Here is a 27,235-nt window from a genome sequence, read left to right as displayed (position 1 = left end):
GTAGTAATTCGCCTCCATCTAAATGCGAGTGCCGCGTCCGGGATCGTACACGCCGCTCGAGATTGAGCAGCCGATACCTAACGACTACGCTGTAACAGCGGATGACCTTATTAAATTGATAAATGTGCAAGTCGTACCACTACAAGTCGTCTTTAGTTAAATGGAAAGGAGGCGGGTATTTGCAGTTAGCATTATGGAACAATTCTTGTGTAGAGATCACAAACGTTTGACCTCTAATCGTCTGCGATGTCACATCTATTGCAGGGTTCTTGGCGGCGTAAGACGCTTGCGGGTTGTGGATGCTTCGTCGATGCCTTACCTTCCAGCAGGAAACCTTAATTCACCATTAATGATGATGGGTCATCGAGCAGCGGCCATGATCATGGAAGACAACAATCAGTGAGCGCAAATATAAACAAATTGTTGTCGCAATAAAAAAATGGTGTTGCGCTGTAAAAGTTAAGGCAGCTACCAAGATATTGTGGAACGTCGCACAAATATACACCATTGATTTATTGATACCGTTCGCTTTCTATCCTCTTACTTAAAGTTCCTCGTGTTGGACAGGCACATTCGTTTTTCCCGATTAGAAAATTAGAACTAGTAGATACTTGAGCTTCTTCCACTTGCAAGACAGTCTCAACTTTTCTTGGCTTTCATGGGTTAGCGACAGAAAACACCTGGCGCTTGAGGCCATACAAAATTAGTAAAAGCCATACAAAATTAGGACAGCGCATGTCCTGTCTTTTCTCGTCCTTGTATTTGTTCTAGCGCTGCCCCATACATTACACTATGAACCCTAACCAACTCGCCCACCTTTCCGTTATTCTGCTAGTAAAAGCCGTTTCTTACGACTTTTCACGACGGTTGTAATGTCGGTTCTGACGTCTGTTGACGGCGACCTTTTCGCAGCGGTTCTCCCGTTCTCGTTTTATTGTTGTGCCATAGAACTGGTGAAAATTTTCTGTCATCGAGCGCCACACGTCTTCTCACGTCATCACTGACCGTCGGCAGTAGTTTAATGCCGACGACCCAGGGGTTGTCCGGTGTCTTGTATACAGAACGTCTCACAATGATCCCCTTTGTTATTCTCACTCTAAGTGTATTACAGAAGGCGGGTGTATGTTGACTCCAGCCAATATTGTTTAATCACTTTACGTTCAATATCATGCAGTTTAAGGCAAATTCCAGTCGTACTAAGGTCATTCGTACTCACAGAGGCTTAGCCTTCACAATTCCTGAGGGGAAGGGGGCGACGAACTCGGCGTCGACCGGGAGAGAGTCAAACGAGACTAATTGTAACGTACCACTCAGAGTTAAGTACACAAATGAAATATGCCAGTGTTGTGCTCAATAAACGTAATTTGGTTTTTGCAACGTTCATTTCAGCATTTCACTCTATGCCTAGAACAAAACGCATTCGCTTTTCAGCGCTGATAAAGTGTGCGGCCTGGGGGAGAGCTCTCCCCTCCCCTCACGTGCTTGCACCTCGCCCCCTACCCGGACAAATGACGCCTCTGTGTATTTGTTCATCAAAGCTTGTACTGATGCAATTCTCTATGAGTAAAACTTTCGGTGAAAGAGTCACTGCCAAGTCGAAGATGTCAAAAGAATTCGTCATGGAGATTCACCGTTTGAAAAAGCGAACACATGAAGGACTGTCCTGTGTAAATGTGCCTTTGTCCGTGTTTCCTGCGCTGCTCTTCAACAGTCAAAATATGCGAGTGATGCCTTTTCGCCTTTTTCTTCGCAGGTAATCAAAAAGAAGAAAACAAAAGGCCCCAATGCAATCAAGGCTACAGAGCATATTGATGCTAAACATTCGGAAACATGTGATCATCGAGCTCTTCAACGAGTTCCTGCATTTGAGACATGCTGCATGCACGTCGTATATTGCACGATATAAAAACTCAATATACATCAAAGATGGGTGGATAAACAGTCCGGCGTGTTCTTTATGAGAAAAAGTGATACAAACTCTGTCATCCGCAATGACAATAAAGGTTTTAAATACTCGTCTGATATATTCGCCTATATGACTTTATCTCTGATGCTGTATGAGCAACTTAATCACACATCGAACTAGAGGCACTTTCAGCGTTTCTATGTATTTATTTATCTAGCCGCTTATGTGTTGTTACTTTCGTGGTTGTCTCTTTAACTTGGTATACCTAGTTCCAAAATTTGCCTAAGGGGTATGAGTTTATTGCGAACAAGACTTACAGGTCCTGATATAAATACCATCACACATCTCGTGTACGTTATGAAACCCTTACCAACAGTTGCGTGAGACGCATGCCCGCAACCCACTGTTCATGTTACGCGGGTATGCGCCACCAGTGACTCACATTATGTGCCAATACCAACCCAGGAGAAGGAAAATCGGCATTGAATGTTAATGATACATTCTGTGTGGAGTGAACACGAGAAACACAAGCCGTTTGGGTGTGTCCAGAAAAGAGCGAACGGAAAACCCGGTCATCATTCGCGATTTTCATGAAAATTACTTTAGCCGCAGTCTTTAGGCCGAGGAAAATAATTTCGAAGTTAGTTTTGAGAAACACTTACGTTCGCCTAAAAAGACATACATTCTTTGGACCGCTAAAACTGTCTTCCCCAATTCCAGAAATTTACAACATTCCGCGCATCTAGCGAGAAATGGTGCACTTCTCGGCCATAATATTCATTTTCTTCAAAGAAGAATTGAATATAAATGTCCCTTCCATGTTGCGGTAGCAGTGTTCTTGAGCCAAATGTCACGAAAATAATAAACTGCATTAAATACACGTGTTTCATGTATACATGATTGCTTGACATAATCTTAATGAAAACCAGCAGATAATGAAGCCAAGGAGGGTATACGTGACGTTAACTGTACCGTTGTAATTGTATTGTAATATTGTGATATAGCTGTGAATACAGTAAAGTGGACGCAAAGACAACTTGCCGCTGTCAAGGACCGAACCTGTCAAACAAAGAAAGCAGCCCTCGAAAATTCTCTTCATTCAGGAATTTCTTGCGACAGACAAGTTCAACTGTCGATAATAGAAATTAGTACATTATGACTTTCATATCTCCGCTTCCTTCTACAAAAAAAACTGTGGCTTTTCTCGCTCACAGTTATCATTCAAATTTTGCTAAAACGTGTTTAGTTGACCAAAAACGTGTAAGCTTGAAAATGGTTTTCTCGCAAGGGCCTGTTGGAGTGAGACAGAGACAGCACTCTTGGTGCGGGCCGGCTGTTCTATTCTGCTTCGTCTTCCTTCTCTACGTCGCGCTAGATGCCCGCGCGTCCATAACCCAGTGTCGTTCTTCGTCATCACACTAGGGAATGACTGCGAGCGCGCGGCGAAGCCGGCAGTTTCCCAGGCGGCTGGCACTCGCTGTGCCTTAGTTGTCAGTCTCGGCCACGTTGCAACTTTTTTGGGACACTGCTGATTATATCTCTGGTGGTCGATATTGACTGTGTAGTAGTGGCTACTGGTCTCTGCCCCGCTGGCGTCTGGCCTGGAAACGACTCAGGCAGACGGCATAGGATGTGCTGTCGTGGTCGTACGTCTCGCTGACCAGTGTCGTGTTCCTCACGTGAGCAAGGCAAATGCGACTGTAGACGGCGTACAAACTGGAGTTCGTCGCGCAGATGGTAACTAACCACAGCGCATCGGTAAAGTGGTCTGATATGTATCCTCGAAAATGAGGCGAAACTCTGAGCCAGAGTGGAACGTAAGCATTTTTCTTGTCGGGTTCCCCCTGGGTGCTCGAGCTAGTAGTCCTTGAATTTTAACAAGGTGTGGGTTCGAGCTACTTGGTACTCCATGATCACTACTTCTTGCGCAAAATTTTTTCTAAGACGACGGACGGTCCTTGAAGTGAAGCATAAATTAGTGGTCCTTGAAGGAAGCGGCTGTGGTGGGCCCGTAAGAAGCCCGTAACTGCCTTCTCGCGGGCGCTGCTGCTCTCGGTGAGCACGTCGCCGACTGTTGTTGCTTGAAGGTGGTGGATTGTGGTCTCTGGTAATGATACTGTCGATGGTAACGTTGCCAACGACGGCCGGTGTCAGTATCCGGCGCGTGCCCTTCTGCGATTCTCTCTGTGCAGAGGCTGCAAGGCACAACTATATTGCCACGCACGCTTCTTGTTTTATTTTGATGTTTTCGGGTTTGACCCGCAAGGACTGTTAGCAATGCTCGACTCTGGCCACGCCGCAGTGTTCGAGAAGCTTTGTGATTGTTGTAGATCACTTTGTTAAAATTACGCGCACGACGCGAACAGTGTAGATAAGTCCAGAGCTTGCGCGACCACCAGTGATAACACTGCAAAGTTCGATGCGTGATCTAGAAAAGACGGCGCGTCCCAGCCATGAGCAGTTTTCAGGACGGCCGACGCTCTGTTCGCCGCTATCAGTGTACAGCGTGTATTGCTGTAGTTTGACTTTCAGTTTCCCGGCCACAAGTTCGGTCAAAGAAAGAGTTTGATCTTGTACAAGCCGAGTGCTACCTTCGTCGACGTCACGACCACGTGACAATACCTTCGAAGTGGTTTGCATCGCAGCTCCTACCCGCGGTAGAGAGCGAGTCGGAAATGATAGGGTCGCAGGCATGCGAATGGGGACGGAAAAGACTTGTTCAGGTTGGCACACCTTCAGGCCATGTTTGTGGCCTGGTGCCTTGATAGGCGTGTCACGCCTTGGCGCCATCGCGAAGGTGGTCGATAGCCACCAGCCATTTTCGATGTTCCGGCCATGCATGGAGAGTGCCAAGAGAAGTGATAGTTTCAATTAACAGAATAGCTCCATCCTGGAAGCCGCGGAACTCCACTGCTCAAACAGACGATGATGGTGAAGCGACAGGTGATAGCCCGAAGTTGAACGACGCCCAGCGCTCGAGCTGTTTCGATAGTTGCGTAAAGGCATCCATAGCTCCGCGCCACCGTGGGGTGAGGCGCCCAAAGATCTAAGTATAGCATACGCGGAAAATACAGCGACTCTGGTGCTCACGAAGGCGGGATCCATGGTCAAGGGCGTGTGGACGGCGTCCGTTGTCGTGAAGGGGTATCGCGGTGTCGGTGAAATGATGTGGCGCCGCTGGGTAAACTTCAGCGCCGCCCCCGATCGGTGTTTGCAGAGGCGGCATCTTAGCAGGTGCCGAGGAGGCCTGGATACCGTCCTCAACCCGTGCTAACCTCTGCGGCATGTGAGCGCATGCCACGGACGAGGTTGCCTGGATGGCGTTGCTTAGGCGTTGGGGCCCGCAACGCCGAAGATGCAGGAGTGTAGGTAGGTTACGTGTAATGCTGAACTTTCCTCGACTGCGCCATGCAGAGTTTCCGTTCCGCTAGCCTTTCGTTGTATACTATGAACTTTGTTCGCGATTTAGAGCTTTTGCTTTTCACAGCGATACATTCCTTATTGCATTCGCCCTCTGAGCGTCCTTTTCACACGCAAGGGGAGATCACCCATAATCGAAGCGGCACCTGTAATGTGAGCGCCTGCAGCCTCGCGTGGCCGCCGATATACGGGTCGTATACTCAAGGTTGCCGCACCATGTGACTTCTAATTTAATTGTTGGGTTTTAACGTCCCAAAACCACGACATCATTATGAGACGCCCTAGTGGAGGGCTCTGGAGATTTCGACCACCAGGGTTTCTTTAACGCACATTTAAATATAGGTACACGGGCCTCTAGCATTTTCACCTCCATCTATAATAGACAGTGGTAGTTTAGCGGGTTTAGCGAAATAACGGGCTTAGCGGAATAGCGGTACCAAAGGCGCATGAGCAGTATGCTAAATTACCCGTAGCGTTTACCGTACGCACGTTATTTTTCAGCTGTCGCGTTACCGTGTTTGAGTGGCTAACGTAGTGTACGTAAAACATGGCGGCGGTTTTGGACGCCCGCTTCGAACTGAATTTAGCGTTGATGTGGACGGATTCACTTCTTTCGCAGCAAACGACTGCGTACAATGGCTTCGCTTGCCTCCAGCTAGCTTTGACGCCCGAGTATTACGGATAAGGTAGCGTAGTTTTTGAGATCGCTTTCCCTTTCGGACGTCCCTAGGCCAACCCTAGAAGATCGGTGCAAAACAAACCTGCAACAAAAATTTTCGCTTTTGGTGCGTGGTTCATATTTATTTACTTTCATTGTTACCAAAAAAAGTAGTAATAATTCTGCGTGCGGGGATACAGGCGAGCATTCTCAGTTTTCGTTTTCTTGTCACTATTTTTAACGCATTAACCCTCCGCTAGATGACGCCACCGTCACAGCTTGGGCACGTAAACGCTATCCCGCTAACGTAAAACGCGCTGTCCGCAACGAACATTCGCGGCACGGTAACGCTATTCCCTTAAAGGGGCCCTGCACCCTCAATTACGCACGTTGTTTTAGGGGCGAAGCTCCTTAAGGCGGCACCCGTTCGTCCCTCGTAGTCGTAGTCGTAGTAGTCGTACTGCGTAACCAGTCTTACGCTTTGACCTCCAAGGTGGTGCCGGTGGGAGATTTTTGCTGTGCGTTGTTGAACAATAACAAATTCGCAGCGTGCGCGTTAACTAAAAGCCGAATTCTTCTGTCTCTCATTCCCCATTAGCAGCCATTGGCATGTTCCAGTAGGAAACGTTAGTAGAAGTAGAAGTGTAAGTGTTAGCTAAAAGCCGACTTCTTCTGTCTTTCATTCCCATTAGCAGCCATTGTTTACCTCCAAGGTAGTTCCTGGTGAGATTTCTCCTGTGCGTGATTAAACAATAAAAATTTTGTTCAAAACGCCGTTGATTGATGAAATACACCAACGAAAGACGCCAGATGTTTTGTAAAAGCAAAACGAAAGGACGCCAGATGTTTCTAAAGCAAAACGAAAAGACGCCAGCTGCTTAACGAAAGACGCCAGATGTTTTTTAAAGCAATGGTTTTCTAAACAATGAAAATTCACAGCGTACATGTAAAATTAAAGTGAGCTGCAAGTCGTCATAACTCATCGAACCTTTAGTATAAACGCGCCCGATCTCACGTCGGTGATGATGTACTGGGCAGAATTCACGGAAGATTCACGGTTTACCGATGAACCTCCGCAGCTTCGCCCACTCATCATCATTCACTCCGTAGATATGCTGTGATTTTTTTATCGGCCGTTTGCTTTCTATGGGTCTTGATGACTGCTGTGGCAACAGCAAAAGCGGCGAGAACGAAGCGTTTGATTTTTTAATTTGCTTCCGAAATGGGTTTCCGCGCCGATTGCAGCGTCGTACAACAACAATTTCTGTTACAGGAAGTGAGGCAGCGTGCGTGACTTATGCTGTTCGTTTTGATTGGTGGGAAATAAATAATATATAGTACACGCTTGCGACACACTCAGTATGTGGAATTTACTCATTTTAATGTGTTTATTGCTCGTTACAGCTGCGAAAAGGACACCAATTTGTGCATCGATTTTAACTTATCAGAAACTGCGACACAGATGGCGCTGCCGAACAGCCTACTCAAGGCGTAGCCGGCGCCGCCTTCATCAATACACTGTGCTTTTCAATTCTGGCTTACACAGATTTTCCATGTGCTCGAGGTGTCTAGGTGTGTTTGCGTATCTACTTCTCCATGGCCCTCGTCACTGTCGTGCTCTTGTAGCGTCGCTCTCGGTGACGATGCTGAAATTTCCAGCGGCGTGTCGTCATACGGAACGACGCTTAGCGCTTCGCTTCTCCGTAGGAGTTCACGTTTAAGGTCCGTTCAGTCGGAGGAGCTGATCGTTTCTGAAACGTTCGAACGTCCTCCCGCCTACCGGCTTACCGTTCTTCCCTCTCATGTCAGTATACATTGATACAGTCATCTGCTAACTTGGCGTCAAAGGGAGCGGCACCCGCTTGCGACTATAAGGCCACCATGTGCTGCGGGGTTCCGGTATGGCAAAATGTAAGTCGCGTTTTGATTGGAAGCAGACAAAACTGCAGTGACACGTCACTGGGCGAGTGAAATACGAAAGGGTACGCCAATTTCTGTCGTCTGCTTTTATTTTGAATTTGTAAGTTCAATAGCTTCCGTTTCCGTGCGTCTATCTCCAAAATTCTTATTGCATTCATCTCAGGACGATACAAGAAACGCGTTCCGATGTAAAAATCGCAGGGTAAATTATGGGTGCAGGGCCCCTTTAACCACCGCTACCACGCTAACGCTAAACTATAACTGTCTAATGTGGCCGCTGCGGCCGAGATTCGATCCCGCGACCTGCGGGTCAGCAGTCGAGCACCTTAACCACTTTACCACTGTGGCGGGTACCATGTGACATGTAAGCGCATTTGTTATTTTGGAAAAGTCACTTTGTTATTATTTCGCGTGAAATCATATTGAACTTCCGATCTGCAGCACACTATTAATGGCCTGGCCTCAAGGCTGAGTGGGTCACATCTGGCGCATCATAACATGTTAGCAGCAATATCCTGCGCAGAACAGTATACGACGTCCTTGATTTCAATGAGAGATATTTAAACGAATATAAGAATTGCCTTTCTGAGAATACTATGTCCAGCTTCCACGTTGATGCCGTGTAGTGTTACCTGTGCGGGCGCCGAATGCGGGCGGTGAACTAGAACTACAGCTAATGCATCTGTGACCTTGGCCGATCGTGTCTGTGTACGCGCCAAGCACGTGCGTCCCAGCAGCCGTGCCCAAGTTTCGGCAGTCGCGTCGTCGCTGCTGCTTCGTTGGCCTCGCAACGCTATTGTTTAAAATATACAACTTCGTATTTTAGATGTGTCCCTATTTGTGCTTACTTGTGAATGCGCAAATTATCTCGCAAACAATGCCCGCTGCGTCGGCACTACTTTCAAGCTTACGCTTGTTTGATAAACAAAATACGATTCAGCGCAATTTCGAAGGATAATGATGTGCGCAAAAATGACAACTTTGTAGAAGAAGGAAGCTCAGATGTTAAATTCAATATGTACCGATTTTTATGATCAGCAGGCTAAGTTAACTGGCGGAAGAAATTCCTGCACTGAAGGTATTTTGTGCTGTTTACAATATTTGTAAATTTCTGCCTCAAATGTCCTTCGACAGCAAGATGGAAGATGCTCATAACACTGAATTTGGCTTATTATGTGAAGGGAAAAATATTGTGACTGAGAAGTGCACCTTCTTTCGTTCAATGTTCAGAAGTTGCGGAGTTGTCGGGAAAGCGGTTTCTGCAGCCACGACTATGCATTTTTTTAGCGAGCTTCTGGAGAGCGAGCTTCTACCGTTGGTGCAGGAGAATGTCTCGGCAGAGTGGAGCCGGCAGAGTGGAGAACTTCTGCGTCTTCGTGGGGCTCCACTCTGCCGAGACATTCGCCTCACACCAACGTAACGTTCGTGCAGGGGAATGTCTCGGCAGAGTGGAGCCCCACGAAGACGCACAAGTTCTGGACGCACCCGATGACTCACACTGTACCAGTTCCCGTACCATCAGTGCTGTTTCCATGTCTGATTCATCGCCCGCTGATGTGTTTGGTCTCTTCATTGCTGACAACCTTACGTCGGTCCAGCGTTCTCAGCTTTTGTGTCTGGTGGAAGAATTGCGTTCTTCTTTCAATGTCGGGCAAACTTCCTTCGGCCGCACGTCAGCTGTTACGCATCGCATCGACGCTGGCGCCCAACCACCGCTGCGGCAACGTCCATATCGCGTCTGTCCCACAGAGCGTCGGTTAATTAATGAGCAAGTCGACAATATGCTTCGAAGCGACATTATTCGACCCACGGACAGCCCATGGGCGTATCCTGTACTCGTTGAATAGAAGGACGGTTCTGAGCGGTTCTGTGTGTACTACCGACGGCTCAAGAAGATCACTCGAAAGGATGCTTATCCACTGTCGCGAATCGAGGACGAGGTTGACAGCCTCCAAGGAGCAGAATTATTTTCATCTGTCGATTTGCGCTCGGGGTACTGGCAAGTACGCATGGCTGCTGACGCTCGACCGAAGACTGCCTTTGTCACGGCCGGCGGCTTGCACGAGTTAAACGTCATGCCGCTTGGTCGGTGTAATGCGCATGCTTGAAATGGCACCCATGCTTGTGTTATCTGGACGACGTCGTCGTTTTCACTGTAGATTTCTCTGCGCATCTCGAAAATCTGTGGCATCGTTTGACGCGTTTGAGCAATGCCGGCCTCCCACTGAATCTGAAGAAGTGCTGATTTGCAGCGCGACAGCTGACATTCCTAGGCTACGTCGTATCTGAGGACAGAATCCTTCCCGAACCGTCCAAGCTTCGCGCCGTGGCCGTATTTCCCAAACCTACGTCTGTCAAAGAAGTGCCCAGTTTCGTAGGACTGTTTTCATACTTTCGACGCTTCATACGAAACTTTGCCACCATCATATCGCCGCTGACAAAGCTCCTTGGAAGTAACGGGCCCTAAATTGGTGGTCGTCCAAGTGCGACGACGCATTCGCAAAGCTGCGTTGTGTGTTGACTTCTCCTCCCATACTACGCTACTACGACCCTACGGCCCCAACAGATGTACACACGGATGCCAGCGGTGTGGGCCTCGGCTCTGTACTTGGGCAGCGCAAACCAGGGTTCCCCGAATATGTCGCGGCGAATGCCAGTCGCGAGCACACTACTGCCGAGAGCAATTACACCTTCACGGAAAAAGAGTACCATATGATCATCTGGGCCCTTACAAAGTTGAGACCTTATTTGTATGGTCGTCCATTTGATGTTGTCACCAACCATCATGCACTATGCTGGCTGTCGTCATTGAAGGATCCTTCAGGCCGTTTCACCCGCTGGGCACTTCGCCTGCAAGACTACGACATCCGCGTGTAGTCCGCAAAGGACGCTGTCGTGCTCCCCCTTCACTGACGGCATTGTGTCCTGCTGAGCATCTTATATTGCTGTTTCTTCCATCGACGTTCACACCACTGCTACCAAACAGCGCAAGGATAAATGGATCGTCTCGCTGATAGACTTGCTCAGTGATCCATCGGCAACACCATCCACTCGCGCGTTGCGTCGTCCGGCCCATCATTTCGCCATTCTTGAAGACCTACTGCACCGACGATATTACAACGCCGGCGGCTCCTGGGGTTACCCCGCAGTCTGCGTTCTGCAATGTGCGAGTCCTTTCACTCTAATTCGCAATGAGCGCACTCTGGGGTATCCAAATCTTATCACCGCATTCTACAACGATACTTCTGGCGAGGGACGTACCGCGACGTGCAGACGTTCGTTCGCTCCTGCCTCGATTGCAAATGCCGAAAACATTCTATGCACGTCCCGCCAGCAGGTCTACAACCATTACATTGCCCCAACCGCCCGTTTCGGCGCGTGGACATCGATATGTATGGACCACTTCCTCTGACGTTGGCTGGTAACTGCTGAGCCGTCGTCGATGTTGAGCATCTAGCGCGATACCCCGAAACGGCTGCCCTGCCAGCGGCTACAGCGAGCGATGTTGCTTCCTTCCTGCTACACCCATTCATGCTGCATCACGTCCCCCCTCCCCCTCCACGAGCTTCTCTGCGATCAAGGTCGTGGCTTCTTGTCGGAAGTCATCGAAGCCATTCTCAAAGGGTGCCAGGCTGTTCTCCTCAAAACCACTGCTTACCACCCGCAGACGAATGGCCTAACCGAACGCTTTAACCGCTCGCTCGGCGTCATGCTCTCCATGTACGTCGCCGCCGATCACACAAATTGGGATGCCATTTTGTTCTTCATCACCTACGCCTATTAAAGTGCCCCCCAGAGCTTTTCTATTTGCACCCACACCTGTGATAGGTTCTCACGTGGCATTTTAGCAAATCGAGAATATAATCGCAGGTTGAGGTTGGTTTACATTTTCTGGCGCCCTCAATCTGTCACACGCTCCATGTAAGCATACCTAACGGCATACGTACAGGTTTCCACGGCCCGCCAGTTACTATCACTCAGCATCTATAGCATTTCTCAAGCCCGCGCGAAAGCTGCTGTAAGCCACTTGACCTTTACGTTCGGAGGGCGCACGTGACCTCTCTGAGCAACAATAAACGCAAAGCTTGCTTGAGCGAATTAGTAGGCAAAGTCCAAAGAGAAAAGCCCATAAAACAATTCTCAATCCCTGATAGCAATGGTCCGAAAGAGTGACTAGTGACTCATATATGTAAAAAATGAAGCAGAATGGTCTATTTTTATTGCTATGTCAGAGGTCGCGTAGCGGTCAATCCTTCAATATTGTCGCGGTGCTGCCAGTGCTTGTCTTAAGAAAGGATTGCTGAAAAAATGAAACGATTGCCTAATACTCATCTAATAATACTTAGAAGGAGACAAATAACAGGCAAAAATACGAACTGGATACGTTAAGACCGAACTGGCAGCGATACTACAGGAATGTGCATGTTACGGGAAATTGTGAAAATTATTTTATTGTGTGCAAATGCGCGTTTCATCATCCAGCCTGCTAAATGAGCAGTCAATTGATATTGGGAAATGAATGAAAGATGCAAAGCACCTGGTGAGGATCAGGGAAGAGCAGACCCGTTGAAAGATGGCGGTGACGATCAAGGAAAACCAGTCGCACTTTACAGGCAATTCCTCTTGACTAAGAGCTGCCAGAGTTGTGGAAGAATGCTAACATAATCTTAATCAATAGGATATAGGGCGTCAACGACTTGAAAATTTTACAAATCCAATCGCTAGCAAAATTGAGGCCACCATAAAATGCCATCAACAAGAGAACCAAGCAAGACTTCGTACATATTACTCAAGAGTATTTATTTATTTATTTATTTATTTATTTGTTTATTTATTTAAATACTCTCAATGCCATTTGCGGCGATACAGAGAGGAGTGGTTACAAGTTAGAGATGGCAGTCTTGAATGATGCATGATCAGGGTTGCTGGCGATGGAGGCAGGAAGGTGGTTCCATTCAGATGAAGTCTTCGGCACGTAGGAGTGGAAGTATATGTTGGTATGGCAGAAGGGCACATGGACTTTGAAGTTATGGCCGATGCGAGATGAAACGTAAAGCATATTCAACCTGAAAACCATGTGATAGTGAAATGCGCGGAACATCGCCAACCCCTATATATACCTCTCGGTCACCGGGGATACTTTACACGCTGAAAGACCTCCGAGATCTGCGTACCCATAGACTTCATAGTAGGGAATAGCTCAGATACATTAGGCAAGCCAGACTTACAGGACTTGGCGCTGCTAACAGGTCAATGCATGCGTCCCAACTAGTCTATGACGGTGTTATGATCATGTGCAGAGATACTTCATAGCTTCGTCGGTTAGTGTGATCGATGGTGTAGTTACACATGATGGCCCAATGGAATGAATTGCGAGTGCTTCGTAGATTTCCCGGGCGCGGCTATCACGATATCTGCGCAAGACGCGTGTCTGATCAAAATTAGGACTGCAGCCGCAGCCGGCACAATGAATAGCCAAACTGCTTCCAATGCGGGCCTTGAGATTTTTCTTGTGTTCTCGTAGACGGTCGTGGATGCAGCGGCCCGTCTGCTCCACGTAAAGCCCTTCACAGGCCGTAGGTACCTTACAAGTGCTCCTTACAAGTGGAGGGACTTTGGCGAGGGGCATTCACCTTTCTACACACTGAACGCTGCTTTATCGGCGCCGTAAACACCACGCTTGCACGTGCAGCTGCCTTCTTGGTTTTGTGTTAAACACCATGTAGGTATGGGATGACCGCCACCCTTGCCCTATCATCTTCAGCACGAGGTCGAGCCGTCTTACGGTGCTCCTTCAGGGGAACTTCTGCCAGCCCCGACGAAGGCAATCCAACAAGGTCATGTTTACACCCTTTTAAACCCATAGACTCTAGAGGAAAAGGTCCCGATAGGGCCCATGCATTGAAACCTATAACCGCATGGATTCTGCCATCATGGAACAAAACGAACGTTGTCAGTTCCTAAGATGCGTGCTGTATTTGACGGCAGTAATCAGTTTCGGCCTGCTGCCCTAAGCCAGCTACTTCTGCACGCTGTGCCAGGGAACACCTGCTGTGTTTTGATGCGTGAAGCCGTGTGCTAGTGTAGTGTGGTGTTATCTGTGCAGCTGGCGGAATGACAAAAGTTAAAGTTTCCACCTGTTCGCGCATGTTTCTAGCAGGCACGCCCTACCAATAATACATAGCGAATAGAGTTTTTATATTCGCTGGCACGAGGTTCCCTCTACGGAATTGCAGCTCGCAGCAACGAGCCAAGGTCGTGATCGTGCGGTGCTTCGACTCGCAGCGACGAGACACCTGTAACCGAATTCTTTTCCGCTCAGTGCTGCTGTAATTCAGCGCAGAGAACCATAAAGCAGAAAAATGATGATTGGAGCATGCAGTGGCGAGTGTGATTGAGACGCCACCTAAAAACTTTAAGCAGAACTAAAATTACACTGCACACGAAGTTTTATCGCCGCTAAAACGACGAAAAATAAATTCGCTTGCACCTGATTGGTACATAACTTTCAGTGCTTGTCTCATCAAGTCTTTGTAGTCTATCCTGGTTTGGACTCAATTTTTCACCTTGAAAGAAAAATGCTGTGATAAGAAGTCATGTTGTTGGTACGCAGCGATAGCAAACGCACAAGACGAGGCACTACGATTACTACGATATACACGACGCGTAAACCGGCGCAATCAACCGCCAACCCACACTCGTGCATTCTCGAGTGCTGTGTTGCGGGCTGGTAGTCCCGGCGCAGCAGCAGGCGAAGACCGGCGGGACGCCAGCCAGCCCGACTACGCGGTATGGCGCAAAGCCCGAAGCAGCAGAAACGTCCACACTCAACGAGTACTCTCGACACATTTACACGTCGCCTGGGTAAAACAGGAATGCCAGAGCAGCGCCCCATGGCACTCGTACAGTGCAATACTGAACCGAAACCGAAACACAACAATGAGCTCGTGCAGAGGGCACGGAGGAAGGCAAGTGTCAGCGCAGATTAAGAAACTAGGGTCTCTAGAATTTCGTATCTATGTATATTCTATTAAAGGAACACACCACCTCATACTTACCTAGTGATGTGGCGCCTCAGATATCTGTAATGTTTGCTTTTTGATCAACAATGTACACAAGTATGAACCTAGTCAGCCGTTCAAGATGGCTGGCCCTTGGGCAAGTGGTTGAACTTTGGCCGGGTGGCTGATTCGAGGGACGTGCCGACAAACAAAAAGACAGACCAAAATATCTGCGTTTAAGTTCCGCAAGAAAGACTATCGTCTTTAAAAGTAACGTGCGTAACCTCCAGCGAGAAGAAGAAGAAGCAGAGAGGGTCAGAGAGAAAACGCGTGTTAATGACATATTGCCCGAAATAAAGAAGACGAAATGCTCGTCACCGGGGCATGTAGTGAGAAGGTAAGATAACTGCTGGCCATTGAGAGCGACAGACTGGAATCTGGGGGAAGGGAATCGCTCAAGAGGGAGGCAGGAAGTGAAGTGGGCGGATTATATTGTTACGCTGAAGCGACAACGGAGTCTCAGGAAGAGGAGAACGAAGTGCGTCTGTCTTTGAAGCAACTCGGCGTCGGTGCAGAAACTTTTCGTCCCTTTCATCTATTCAATAATAAATAAACACACCCCATATTAACAGTTTTTAGTGGAAGGTGCTGGGTACGATAACGGCGTCCCCTACGAACGACGGCGCACCGACCGCTGAGGTGCAATAGATGGAGCTTTGCCGAAGTCGACGAATTGCTGGCCTGCCACCCGCGATGGCCTCTGACGGCAACACCGACAACCTGCCACCTGCTTCCAGTATTCTATGGCAGCCCTACATCGAGCCCCGAACCTTCGCCGGACAACCTGGGGTGGATGTCGACGCATGGCTCAGCTTCTGCCAACGGGCGAGTCGGTTTAATGGCTGGAGTGCTACCGGCCAGCTGAACAATGTAGGCCTCTTCCTTAAGGGAACAGCATCTGTATGGTTTGAAAACCATGAAGAAAGCTTGACGACGTGGCAGACATGCGTAGATGAAATTAGGAAGTGCTTCGGAGATCCCGCAGCTAAAAAGATGCGCGTCGAGCAAATTCTGATGCAGCGAGCTCAAGTCCCCTAGGAAACATGCACGATGTATATCGAGGAAGTGCTCAAGTCGTGGAAGGCCCTGGACCCTCGGGTGACAGAAGAAGACAAAGTTGGTCATCTTCTAAAAGGGATCGCGGAGGATGTATACCAGTTCCTTATAGCGAAAGACAGTCTGGAGTCTGTAAGTGACGTCATTACGCACTGCCGTACATTCGAAGCTCTGAAACTCGACGAATTACACCAAAGATCGGACGTCTGGCCAACGTAGCTAATGACGCCAGTGTCCACGTGCTTCCAGCCCCATCTGACCTTGCGTCGGCGATTCGGCAAGTAGTGCGCGAAGAGCTCGACCGACGTGAGGCGGCTTCTCTCCCGACTCCTAAGGCCCGGGAGCCCTTTCCTCCCTGCGACTTTGGCGCGACGTCCATCAACGCCGCCTCTTTTGATGCCTACAACTTCGCGCCTCGTCCTAGAGTGCCAAGCCCTTCTACGAATGCGCGTCCGAGTTACCAGTCGTATGATGGTTACGCACGCAGACCACCTGCAGTTTCTCAGGAGTGGGACGGCCGGGCCATTCATCTTTCTACTGACAGTATCAGTGCGCCCCGTGAGCGCCCCATATGCTTCAACTGCGGCATTCGCGGGGACATCGCCCGATTTTGTCCTCATCGTCGTCGTACGTCAGCACTGTCCTATGAGCGACCGCGTACTGTCTATCGGCGCAGCAATCAGCACGTCGGGACACACTGGCCCTCTGACTGACAGCAGAACAAACCATCGGGTCAATTACCGCAGCGACTCGCCGGCTTCTGTGCGAAGCTTGACGGCGCCGTCTTCGCGCCATCGAAGGTCGCCGTCTCCTCGACGACGTCTCACGTCACCGCCACCGAGAAATTAGGCGGCGCGACCGATAGAGGTGAGGTCACCAGTCATCTTCAGCTACACACCCCTATGCCTCCGCCAGTCACCATGTGTCATAACAAGATTTGTGTTTCTGTGGACAATGTTACTACGCTGGCTTTAGTGGACACGGGAGCGAATGTCTCCGTTATCAGCATTGACTTCAAAACCCAATTAGGCCGTAAGGTGATGTTTCGGTGGGATAACGATAACACATTTCGTGCTGCGAGTGGAGAATTGCTCCGACCTCTAGGTGTGTGCACCGCGAACGTTCATTTCTATGATAACGTGTATCAAGCCGAATTCGCAGTGCTCGCTAAATCCATGCATAATATCATTCTTGGACCAGATTTCCTACAACAGTGCAGTGCCACTCTTGACTGCGGTACTGGCGAGCTCTTCCTCTCTCCTCTTGCCGACCAACCTGCTACCTGTTCGCGCACGCTCGCCGTCCTTGAAGATTCCGTCTTACCGGTACGTTCTTTGTCCAGCATCCAAGTTACTGTTGGTGGGGTCGACACCGAAGCATTTGGTGCTATTGTTGAGCCTGTGCCTTCGGTCACTGCGAAGAAAGGTGTGCTTGTACCTCGTAGTATTATCTCTGGGGAGTGTGGAACAAGTACGTTGTGGGTGTCAAATTTATCAAACCAGTCTGTTGTGCTACCCAGCGGTATGCGACTTGCCTCGTTTGAAGCGGATACCAGCCTCAACATAGACGCCTTAAGTAATGACCCCTCGCTCAAAGGCCGAGCGCATGAAACTGGCCCTGGTGTCCATGAAGACTCGTCATCGTTTCTGAATATGGTCAACAAGGCACTGCCGTCCGAGAAGCGTCAAGCCCTGGTCAGCGTCCTTAAAAAGCATGCTTCTTTGTTTGATTTCACCCAGGACGCTACCAAAGCTTGTGTTCCAAATACGTTGGCTCGCCACAGGATCGACACGGGGTCCGCGCATTCCATAGGGCAGAAACCATACCGCGTGTCCGCATCTGAACGCAAGGTGATCGCTGAACAGTGGACGACATGCTGGCCAAGGGCGTCATCCAAGATTCTTCTAGCCCATGGGCTGCGCCGGTCATCCTCGTGAAAAAGAAAGACGGGTCCTGGAGGTTTTGCGTAGACTACCGGTGCCTCAATTCTGTGACGAAAAATGATGTGTATCCACTTCCCCGTATAAACGACGCTACCCAGGCAGCACACCGGCATTGGACCAATCTCGGAACAACGTTGGTAAACATTGGCAGAAATATTGGTCCTGCGTTGGCTTTCGGGGGTTTGCTACACCTAAATGTACATTGGTCCAATATTGGATGTCAATGACTTTCCAATAATGGCAAGGATAGCTGGAGCCAACATTGTCCGTCCAACATCGCCAATAATGGCAAGGATGGCTGTAGCCAACATTGTCCGTCGTACGTATCGCCAACATTGTATAAACATTGGCAGCTCCAATGTTTTTTGCCAGCCTTTATCGTTGGCTGCAGCATCGTTCTTTCTTTTTCAGCGTTTCACACTGGTTCTTGCCAGCCTTTTTGTTGGCTATGTCAACATCTTTACGACATTTCTCACTGAATGTGTAGTTTAACATGAGGTAGATTTTTGTGCACGTAAATAAATGCATGTTGCCCACGCTTTTGCTTTTTGGCAAGCAGCGGGGATAATCAGCGTAGAAAAGCTGAGAGTACACACAACTTTATTCTGCATGTGTACATGGCAAAGATACTGCAAGTATTGAAAATAATTTCGCATTTCGCGCTTTGTTCTGCTGACCGCTTGCACAGAACCTACACTAATTACCTTGAATAACGCTCTTATATCAGAAATCGTGGAAACGGGACCACTCACAAACACACAAAGCCTCCCTGTTAGCGCTTATTTAAGTTGTCAGTTCACCGAAGGTTCAAAAGGAAATGAGTGAAAAGCGAAGCGTAATGCAAAATGAAATAAATGAACATCTACATGCGAACAGACATTCGACACAGATGAAATCTATAACCATCTTGAACTACCGGAATGTTCATAGCCTATTTGTTAATTAAAAGGTAACTGCGGCAAGAGCTTGAAAGACCGCAACAACTTCAAAACTAATGAAAATTTGTGTGTTACAGATCCATCATTTCTTTGCGCGAAATGAGCGGCGAAGGGCAAATCAAAAACGGATATTTAGCTGGCGCACGACAACGCGATAAAAGAACAAAACAACAAACGCAAATGCTGAAACATCGCTAAGGGCGAGGACTTAACTAACCTGCTTCGACGCGCACAGCAAAGCCCACCACATGGGTATTCACAAAGTAACAATTTTAGAGAAAGTACGCAGTAATGTATACGTTAATAAACGCAGCACATATTTCACGTACGAAAAACACGGAAAGTAACATGCGACCAAGGAACGAAACGACTTACTGAACGCGATACGTACACAAAAATCCGGCGGAAAGTTTGCGATTTGTCAGGACACATCGGCGCTCATCTGCGGATCGCTCTTCAAAAGTCAAAACAATCAAGTCCGATGAAGAACAGGACAGCTGCCTTCTCACTGTGGCATCGTCGTCGAATCTCCGTATCCATAGAATCGCGGCATCCTGTCTCGATATCCGACTTCGTTTTTTCCCGATGACTCTTGACTGAATACTGAGGGGCGCGCGCGCGCGGCGCCCGCCGATGCTTGGAGCCCGAACGAGGGAAAGTAACCACCACTGACCGACGAAGAATAGCCGCCGGCCAGAAGGGGCCGAAACGCGTACGCATCTTCCGAGGTGCCGTCGTCTCCCGCGATCCCCTCACCCCCCACCCTCTCGTTTTCTAAGGCATTGAAAGCCCGGAGCCACGTTTGAACCGTCGTGGGCGGAGCAGCCGTCAAGTGACAAGTGTTTTATGACCAGCCACCCCCGCGCAACTGCCGGGAGGAGAGCACGTAAAATTCCTGAGCAAAACATGGCGTCGCACTGCTTCTCCGGCCTCCCGATCACCGAGAACATTTGTTCGAAGTGAACACGTCTGGTTGCATGAAGCGTTGAGAGTGCAAACATAACTCATCGCTCATCTGGAGATTCCGCGGGCGATACTGTAGTCTTGGACAGCACGCCGCTGTAGCACGCACACAAAGAAGTTACAATCCTGTAATCCAACCAGTCGTGTAGCAAACACAAAAATACGTGGTGTGGTTGAAGTGACATGAAATGTTTTGATTGTTCGCCGCTAATAAAGCCATCAGAAAAATTTCGGTGCGCGTGCGCTAAAGGCGCACCAGCGCAGAGGCCCATTGCGAAGCAGACTAGAATTCTATAGCTTCAATCAATGTAAAGGCAGGGTGTTTTTTATACAGTTGCGTTGTGTACGCTGGCTGTATCACACAATTAACTTTTAACAAGCATTGCAAAGTGAGATGTTGTGTTGTGTTTCCTTCCTCATAGATGTATTTCCAGCAGCGCGTAACTTACTTGAAAACTTGGTACCTATTTTACATTGCTCAACATCTCTAAAACAAATTTTGTCCAACTGTTTAGGATATATTTTGTGCCACATTAAATGCCAACTTAAAAATCAAGACCCCGTGTGCGCCATTGTTCCCTTTCTTATAGAATGGAATTTCCAGTTTTGTTTGTTGACTGACAGCAATGGACTGTTTTTGCCATATTTTACAGTAAAAGCTCGTTAATTCCACAATCATTATTTCGGAAAATCAGACAATTACAACGTGTTCTCTGGTCCCGCCAAGCATGTTTATTGTTTAATGGCACCGAACTCTCGTTAATTCTATCATATTGAGGGGCAATCGGGTTAATTCGGACGAACCTCGGAACGCGCCGAGCGCGAAGCGCTGCAAATATGCGATGCAAAGGAGCGAAACGGCACTCGCGGACGGCCGAAACGGCCGCTGGCTTTCAGAAATGCGGGGTCGTCATCTACAATCGCGTTGTTATACGTAATAAGGAATGGGTTCAGAGCACGTTTCGGATTAGGACTCGACCGGGCCGCTCCCACGTCGGAACAGAAATACCAAGTCTTTTTTGCGTCGCGGGCCCGTTGGACGGCCCATAGCTGTTCTCGAGTCGGGGGCTAGTAAAAACATGCAGCCTCCCAGTTGGACGGCGTGATGCCTTCGCCGCCGTGTTACGCGGGGCTTTTGTAGAATATTTGTAGAATAAAGCAATGTGTTAAGTAACCGGAAATCGTCTTTGAGGTGCGCTGGATGCCGGACAAAGTGATTTTCATATTAGCGTGCATGCGCAGGTGGTGGCTCGATTCGGGCTAACCTTCACTCAGTGATGGTAAAAGGGAAAAAAAAACATTCTTGCCGATATATCATGCATATGCTTGCCAGTGTTTAAGACATTGGAGCGACAACGTGTAAGTCTGGACAATATTGTCCGGCGCGTAGCATTGGCCGTCCAATATTGTTTAACCAGTCAGATTGACTGGACAATATATCCGATCTACTGCCATTACTTAACCAATATTGTTTTACCAACGGATAAGCTGGCCCAATATAGCCATCCATACGGCCTGGTTCTGCCAATATTGTATGTACATCGGCAACCATGGACCGTTGTTGCCAACCTCAAAGAATGGCACGACCAATATTGTATGTTGGCTGGCAAAGATGGACCATTACTGGCATCCTTGTAGGCTGGCTTGCCAACATTGGTTTTATAGTGGTTTGTATGGGCCATCATTGGGCCATCGTTTGCCAACGTATAAACAATATTGGACCAATGTGCTGTGCTGCCTGGGTATCGACTGTCTTCATTCCGCATCCAACTTCTCACCTGTGGACCTCCGATCGGGTTATTGGCAGATGCCCATGCATTCCGTCGACAAAGAGAAAACCGCTTTCGTCCCACCAGACGGCTTGTTTGAATTCAATGTCATGCCGTTTGGTTTGTGCAACGCTCCTGTGACATTTGAAAGGTTTATGGACACGGTACTACGCGGCCTGAAATGAGAGATTTGTTTATGTTACCTTGACGACATCGTCATTTTTGGTCGCACTTTTGCCGAACACAATAATCGACTAGAGGTTGTTTTGACGTGCCTTGAGCAAGCTGCTCTTACCCTGAACTCGATGAAATGTCACTTCGGCCAACGAGAAGCGCTTGCACTTGGACATCTCGTGGACAAGCATGGTGTGCGTGCAGACCCTCAGAATGTTGCTGCAGTTAGCAGTTTTCAACAACCGCAATCACTACGCGAACTAAGAAGTTTCTTGGGTCTTTGCTCCTAATTTCGATGGTTTGTGCCCAAGTTCGCTGATACTGCCTACCCTTTGGCTTCATTGCTGTGCAAGGACAAACCTTTCATCTGGATAGCGGATTGTGATTCTTCATTTCGGCAACTTAAGTTCCTTCTCTCTTCTGGGCCCATACTGCGCCATTTTAACCCTTCTGCCACAACAGAAGTGCACACCGATGCAAGTGGAATAGGTCTCGGCGCTGTTCTCATCCAGCGCGTCGATGATGCCGAGCATGCAGTTGCCTACGCCAGTCGTTCATTGAGCAATGCCGAGAAGAATTACACCGTGACTGAACAAGAGTGCCTCGCTGTGGTTTTCGCTGTCCATAGGTTCCGCCCATATCTCTACGGGCGGCACTTTTCGATCATTACTGACCACCATTCCCTATGTTGGTTGGTTGGTCTCCCTCACCCGTCTGGCCACCTTGCGCGATGAGCGCTACGTTTGTAGGAATTTGACTTTGAAATCCGTTACAAGAGTGGCCGCCATCATGCTGACGCCGACTGTCTCTCGAGGCTCCTTCTACCAACAACTGCATGTGACGCTGACAATTTTGACGATTTTCTAGCTGCCATCGACGATACTGCTTTTCCTGATCTCGCCACCTTCCGGAAGGAACAGCGCAACGACCGCAGCTTGGATGCCCTCTTCGATTCAGCCACTCAGCCGGTAGGTAAAAACGGCTTTGTTATCCAAGATGGCTTGCTCTACAAAAATAATTACACAGCTGATGGTGCCCGCCTTCTTTTAGTTGTCCCTAAGAATTTGAGAACGCACGTACTTCATGCTATGCACGATGACTGACCTGCTGGGCACATGGGTTTCGCCAAAACGTACCACGCATACTGTGTCGATTCTACTGGTCTAGTATGCGACGCAGTACAGAAAAGTATGTGGCCAGTTGTGATAAGTGTCAGCGATTCAAGCGACCAAATACTGCTCCGGTCGGTCTCCTTGACGCTCTGACACCACCCTCATCGCCTTTCAAATGGTTGGGGTGGATCTTCTCGGCCCATTTCCACGTTTATCAAACAACAACCGTAGGGTTCTAGTCTGTGTTGACTATCTGACACGTTATGCGGAAACCAAAGCGATGCCAGCGGCCACGGCTATCGATGTATCGAGTTTCCTCCTGTTTTCGGTTATACTGTGCCATGGACCACCTCGTATTATTGTGAGCGATCGTGGTGGCCAGTTCGTGGTCGATGTAGTAGAAGAGCTCTTGCGTCTCTGTGCTTGTCAGTTTCGCCACGCGACCCCGTATCACGCGCAGACAAACGGTCTCGTCGAGCGCACCAACAGGACACTATCCAACATGCTTTCCATGTACGTCGATTCCAGGCACAAAAATTGGGATGACATCTTACCCTTTATCATCTACGCCTACAACATCAGACATTAAATTTTCGTTGTCCGTCACACCGCTGTTGGCACTGCTTATACCTCCTGTTAACATGCACGACCCCGTGTACGAGAGATATATTGTTTATTTGCAGCTTGTACGAATGGAATGAATGATCTAGACCAGGACACGTCTTCCCCTTAGCCCATACGTTACTCAGTACAGTTTCACAACTTCCTCGCACATTTCTGCGCTATTCAAAAACAGGAATCAAGCGAGAAACTGCACAAAGAAGAAAATAAAATGTGGGAATAAAAATACAAACAAATAGATATAAAGAGAATAAACACATAAAAAGTGGGAAAGAAAACAAGAAAGAAGGAGATAAGGAAAGAAGGAGCAAAGCGAAGAGCAAGAAACAAGACGGCCCAGCTCCCCACTTCCTTTAGGCTTAGCACCACTAGTGCTAAGCTGCCTTAATTTCTTTAAATGCGAAGCATTTTTCAGCAAACCTATTGTACTTTGAGCGTTCTATCTACGTATGTATCTATCTATCTATCTACACAATAACGGCGCGAACAGACATTGGTCATTTAGATGAGTCAGCGTTAAGAAAAACCTACATCGGCAGCGGTAACCCGACGAATAGAAAGAATAAGAATTAGGGTCCCAGCAGGAATCGAACCCAAGCATTCTGCGTGGAAATCAGGCATTCTACCATAGAGCCACGCCAGGTCTATAAAGTGGCTTGGAAAAACAGCCTATGCAGGCGTAATGTGGTGGATTTGTGGTGCTGACTATCTACTTATACATGAAAGAAATAAACACTACATATGTTCTCCTAGGATGCAGACGTAATATCAGACTAACGTCTGTGATTCCAGTGTTGGCTCTGCTTTTATGGCAGTCTAATGCAGTCTATAGCAGACTGCGATCGAGTGCTGGTGTTAGCGTCGGAGTAGTGGGGCAGGAAGCACAAGTACGAGCGTCTAAAAACGCCTATTTTTTTCACCCACAGTACTCTGATTTACTTTACTACCGACAGTGACTGCAATACTCCCCGTATTCATTGCATTGTTATGGGAATGAAACGAACATATTCGGTGCGTATCAGTCATCCACAGTCTTCCGGAGCACAGGCAGGTGAAATCAAAAGTACATTGAATAGCAAGCTTAACTCGAACGCCCCGCAGCGTGGCCTGGACTCGTTTGACTGATGTCAGCCGCAAAGCACTGAGCGCTGCTGCCGGCAATAACACCACGGTATGCTTGGATAGTATGTCAGCATGCATCGGTAACATCTCGGGAATAGAAACCAAAGCTACGTTGCGCTGGCCTCAATCAAATCGTTTCATGACACGCTGCGGAGCGTTCGAGTCAAGCTTGCTGGCGCCTGTTACATCAGCGCCACAGGCGTCAGCCTACCCTTGAAGCTCAATTGAGCGTCGGCCTGTTCGACCGGCACGTTTATCTGTATGTACAACTGTTAGGACATGCAAGTAACGCCTCATTGTCGACACTCGCTGCATAAAAGGTAAATTGTTCTTGTATTGACGTGAACAGCGCGTGGGATACACAAGGACGAAGAAACGACGAGGACTAGCGCTGACTTCCAACTGAAATTTATTAACACAAGCATAGAAAAACGAGAACAAGTAGGCACACGTGATCACCGCTCATTTGAATTGCGCATGACGGCAGGCATGGAGAGGGAACCAAGAAACAAAAAGAATTAATAAGCAAAAACCACAAAACCGCAAATAGTCGTCAGGAGAAGCAAACGGAGTATGTCTAGGTTATCTGGCCGGATGAACTTAGGTAATCTATTTCTTTTTCAGTGAGGGCGATTGAAGGTTTGCTGATACAATTGCCTTTAGCGATGGCTGCAGCTTCGATGATTATGCGCGTGCTGTCCTGACGATGCCTAGCTAAAATCTGTGTGTTATCAAATGCTGGAGCGCACCCGCATTGTGAACAGTGCATTGCAAGAAAACCTTCTGTCCCTCTGCGTACCTTTTGGTTATTTATGCTCCTGCAAACGTACATTAAGGCACCTGCCCGTCTGGGCGATATAAGTCTGTCCGCATGAGAGTGGAATGCTATAACAACGCTACTAGAGCAGTCCACGAATTTATTCTTGTGGTTAATTTTGCATGCGCTTTCATCCCGTTTTAGAGGGTTGGTCCTGACACTCAGCTCGGACAGCTTGTGCGGTGCCGAAAATACGACTGAGATGCCCGCCTTTTCACCTATCTTTTTTAGCCTATGAGAAATGACATGCTTATACGGGATAACCGCCACCTTATTTCTCGCTGGTGCCTGAAGATCAGGAGACCTACTCGACGGCTTGAACCTTTCCCGCAGCTTATCAGCAACAGAGACGAGAAGGTGGCGGGGATAGCCGGCTGCCTTCAATCTACCTATCTGCGAGAAGAAGCTGTCGTGGATGGAGTGATGGCAGGACTTGACAAGGGCGTTGTGCAAGCATGCTTGGATGATTCCCCTCTTAACAAGTTTACTATGTGCCGAAGCGTACGGCAGGAGAGGCAAGAGGGGAATCATCCAAGCATGCTTGCACAACGCCCTTGTCAAGTCCTGCCATCACTCCATCCACGACAGCTTCTTCTCGCAGATAGGTAGATTGAAGGCAGCCGGCTATCCCCCGCCACCTTCTCGTATCTGTTGCTGATAAGCTGCGGGAAAGGTTCAAGCCGTCGAGTAGGTCTCCTGATCTTCAGGCACCAGCGAGAAATAAGGTGGCGGTTATCCCGTATAAGCATGTCATTTCTCATAGGCTAAAAAAGATAGGTGAAAAGGCGGGCATCTCAGTCGTATTTTCGGCACCGCACAAGCTGTCCGAGCTGAGTGTCAGGACCAACCCTCTAAAACGGGATGAAAGCGCATGCAAAATTAACCACAAGAATAAATTCGTGGACTGCTCTAGTAGCGTTGTTTATAGCATTCCACTCTCATGCGGACAGACTTATATCGCCCAGACGGGCAGGTGCCTTAATGTACGTTTGCAGGAGCATAAATAACCAAAAGGTACGCAGAGGGACAGAAGGTTTTCTTGCAATGCACTGTTCACAATGCGGGTGCGCTCCAGCATTTGATAACACACAGATTTTAGCTAGGCATCGTCAGGACAGCACGCGCATAATCATCGAAGCTGCAGCCATCGCTAAAGGCAATTGTATCAGCAAACCTTCAATCGCCCTCACTGAAAAAGAAATAGATTACCTAAGTTCATCCGGCCAGATAACCTAGACATACTCCGTTTGCTTCTCCTGACGACTATTTGCGGTTTTGTGGTTTTTGCTTATTAATTATTTTTGTTTCTTGGTTCCCTCTCCATGCCTGCCGTCATGCGCAATCAAATGAGCGGTGATCACGTGTGCCTACTTGTTCTCGTTTTTCTATGTTTGTGTTAATAAATTTCAGTTGGAAGTCAGCGCTAGTCCTCGTCGTTTCTTCGTGCTTGTGTATCCCACGCGCTGTTCACGTCAATATGGAATACCAACTAGCTCGGTCACACACCTTGCTTGTTCTTGTAGTTTGCTCAATTTCACGATTCACCGAACGTTCGTTTCATTCATCTAAACAGGTCACAGACAAGTGTGCCGATAACGGGTCATTCATGGTATATATATATATATATATATATATATATATATATATATATATATATATATATATATATATATATATATATATATATATATATATACCGGTGTCCCAGCTATTTTATCCAAGGGTTTAAAATTACAATATTAGAGGCAGGCGAAT

The 27,235-nt window shown here is 48.2% G+C and overlaps 2 protein-coding genes across 2 annotated transcripts in view; both read left to right on the top strand.

Moving 5' to 3' along the window:
* The window catches only part of LOC119386641 (oxygen-dependent choline dehydrogenase), a 53,761-nt gene extending 51,750 nt beyond the window's left edge, over window positions 1-2,011 (top strand). The window contains exons 8-9 of the mRNA XM_037653926.1: window positions 265-399; window positions 1,754-2,011. Of these exons, the coding sequence (XP_037509854.1) occupies window positions 265-281 (17 nt within the window). The 3' untranslated portion in view covers window positions 282-399; window positions 1,754-2,011. The remainder of the gene's footprint in view (window positions 1-264; window positions 400-1,753) is intronic.
* A 14,004-nt stretch (window positions 2,012-16,015) lies between these two features.
* LOC119385464 (oxygen-dependent choline dehydrogenase-like) overlaps window positions 16,016-27,235 on the top strand; it is a 78,122-nt gene continuing 66,902 nt past the window's right edge. The window contains exons 1-2 of the mRNA XM_049413997.1: window positions 16,016-16,153; window positions 17,524-17,715. Coding sequence (XP_049269954.1) covers window positions 16,016-16,153; window positions 17,524-17,715 — 330 coding nt within the window. The remainder of the gene's footprint in view (window positions 16,154-17,523; window positions 17,716-27,235) is intronic.

This window comes from Rhipicephalus sanguineus, chromosome 3, assembly GCF_013339695.2.
Source record: "Rhipicephalus sanguineus isolate Rsan-2018 chromosome 3, BIME_Rsan_1.4, whole genome shotgun sequence".
Taxonomy (NCBI): Eukaryota; Metazoa; Arthropoda; class Arachnida; order Ixodida; family Ixodidae; genus Rhipicephalus; species Rhipicephalus sanguineus.
Note: the sequence above shows the minus strand (reverse complement) of the source record. Positions and strands in the feature narration are given on the sequence as shown.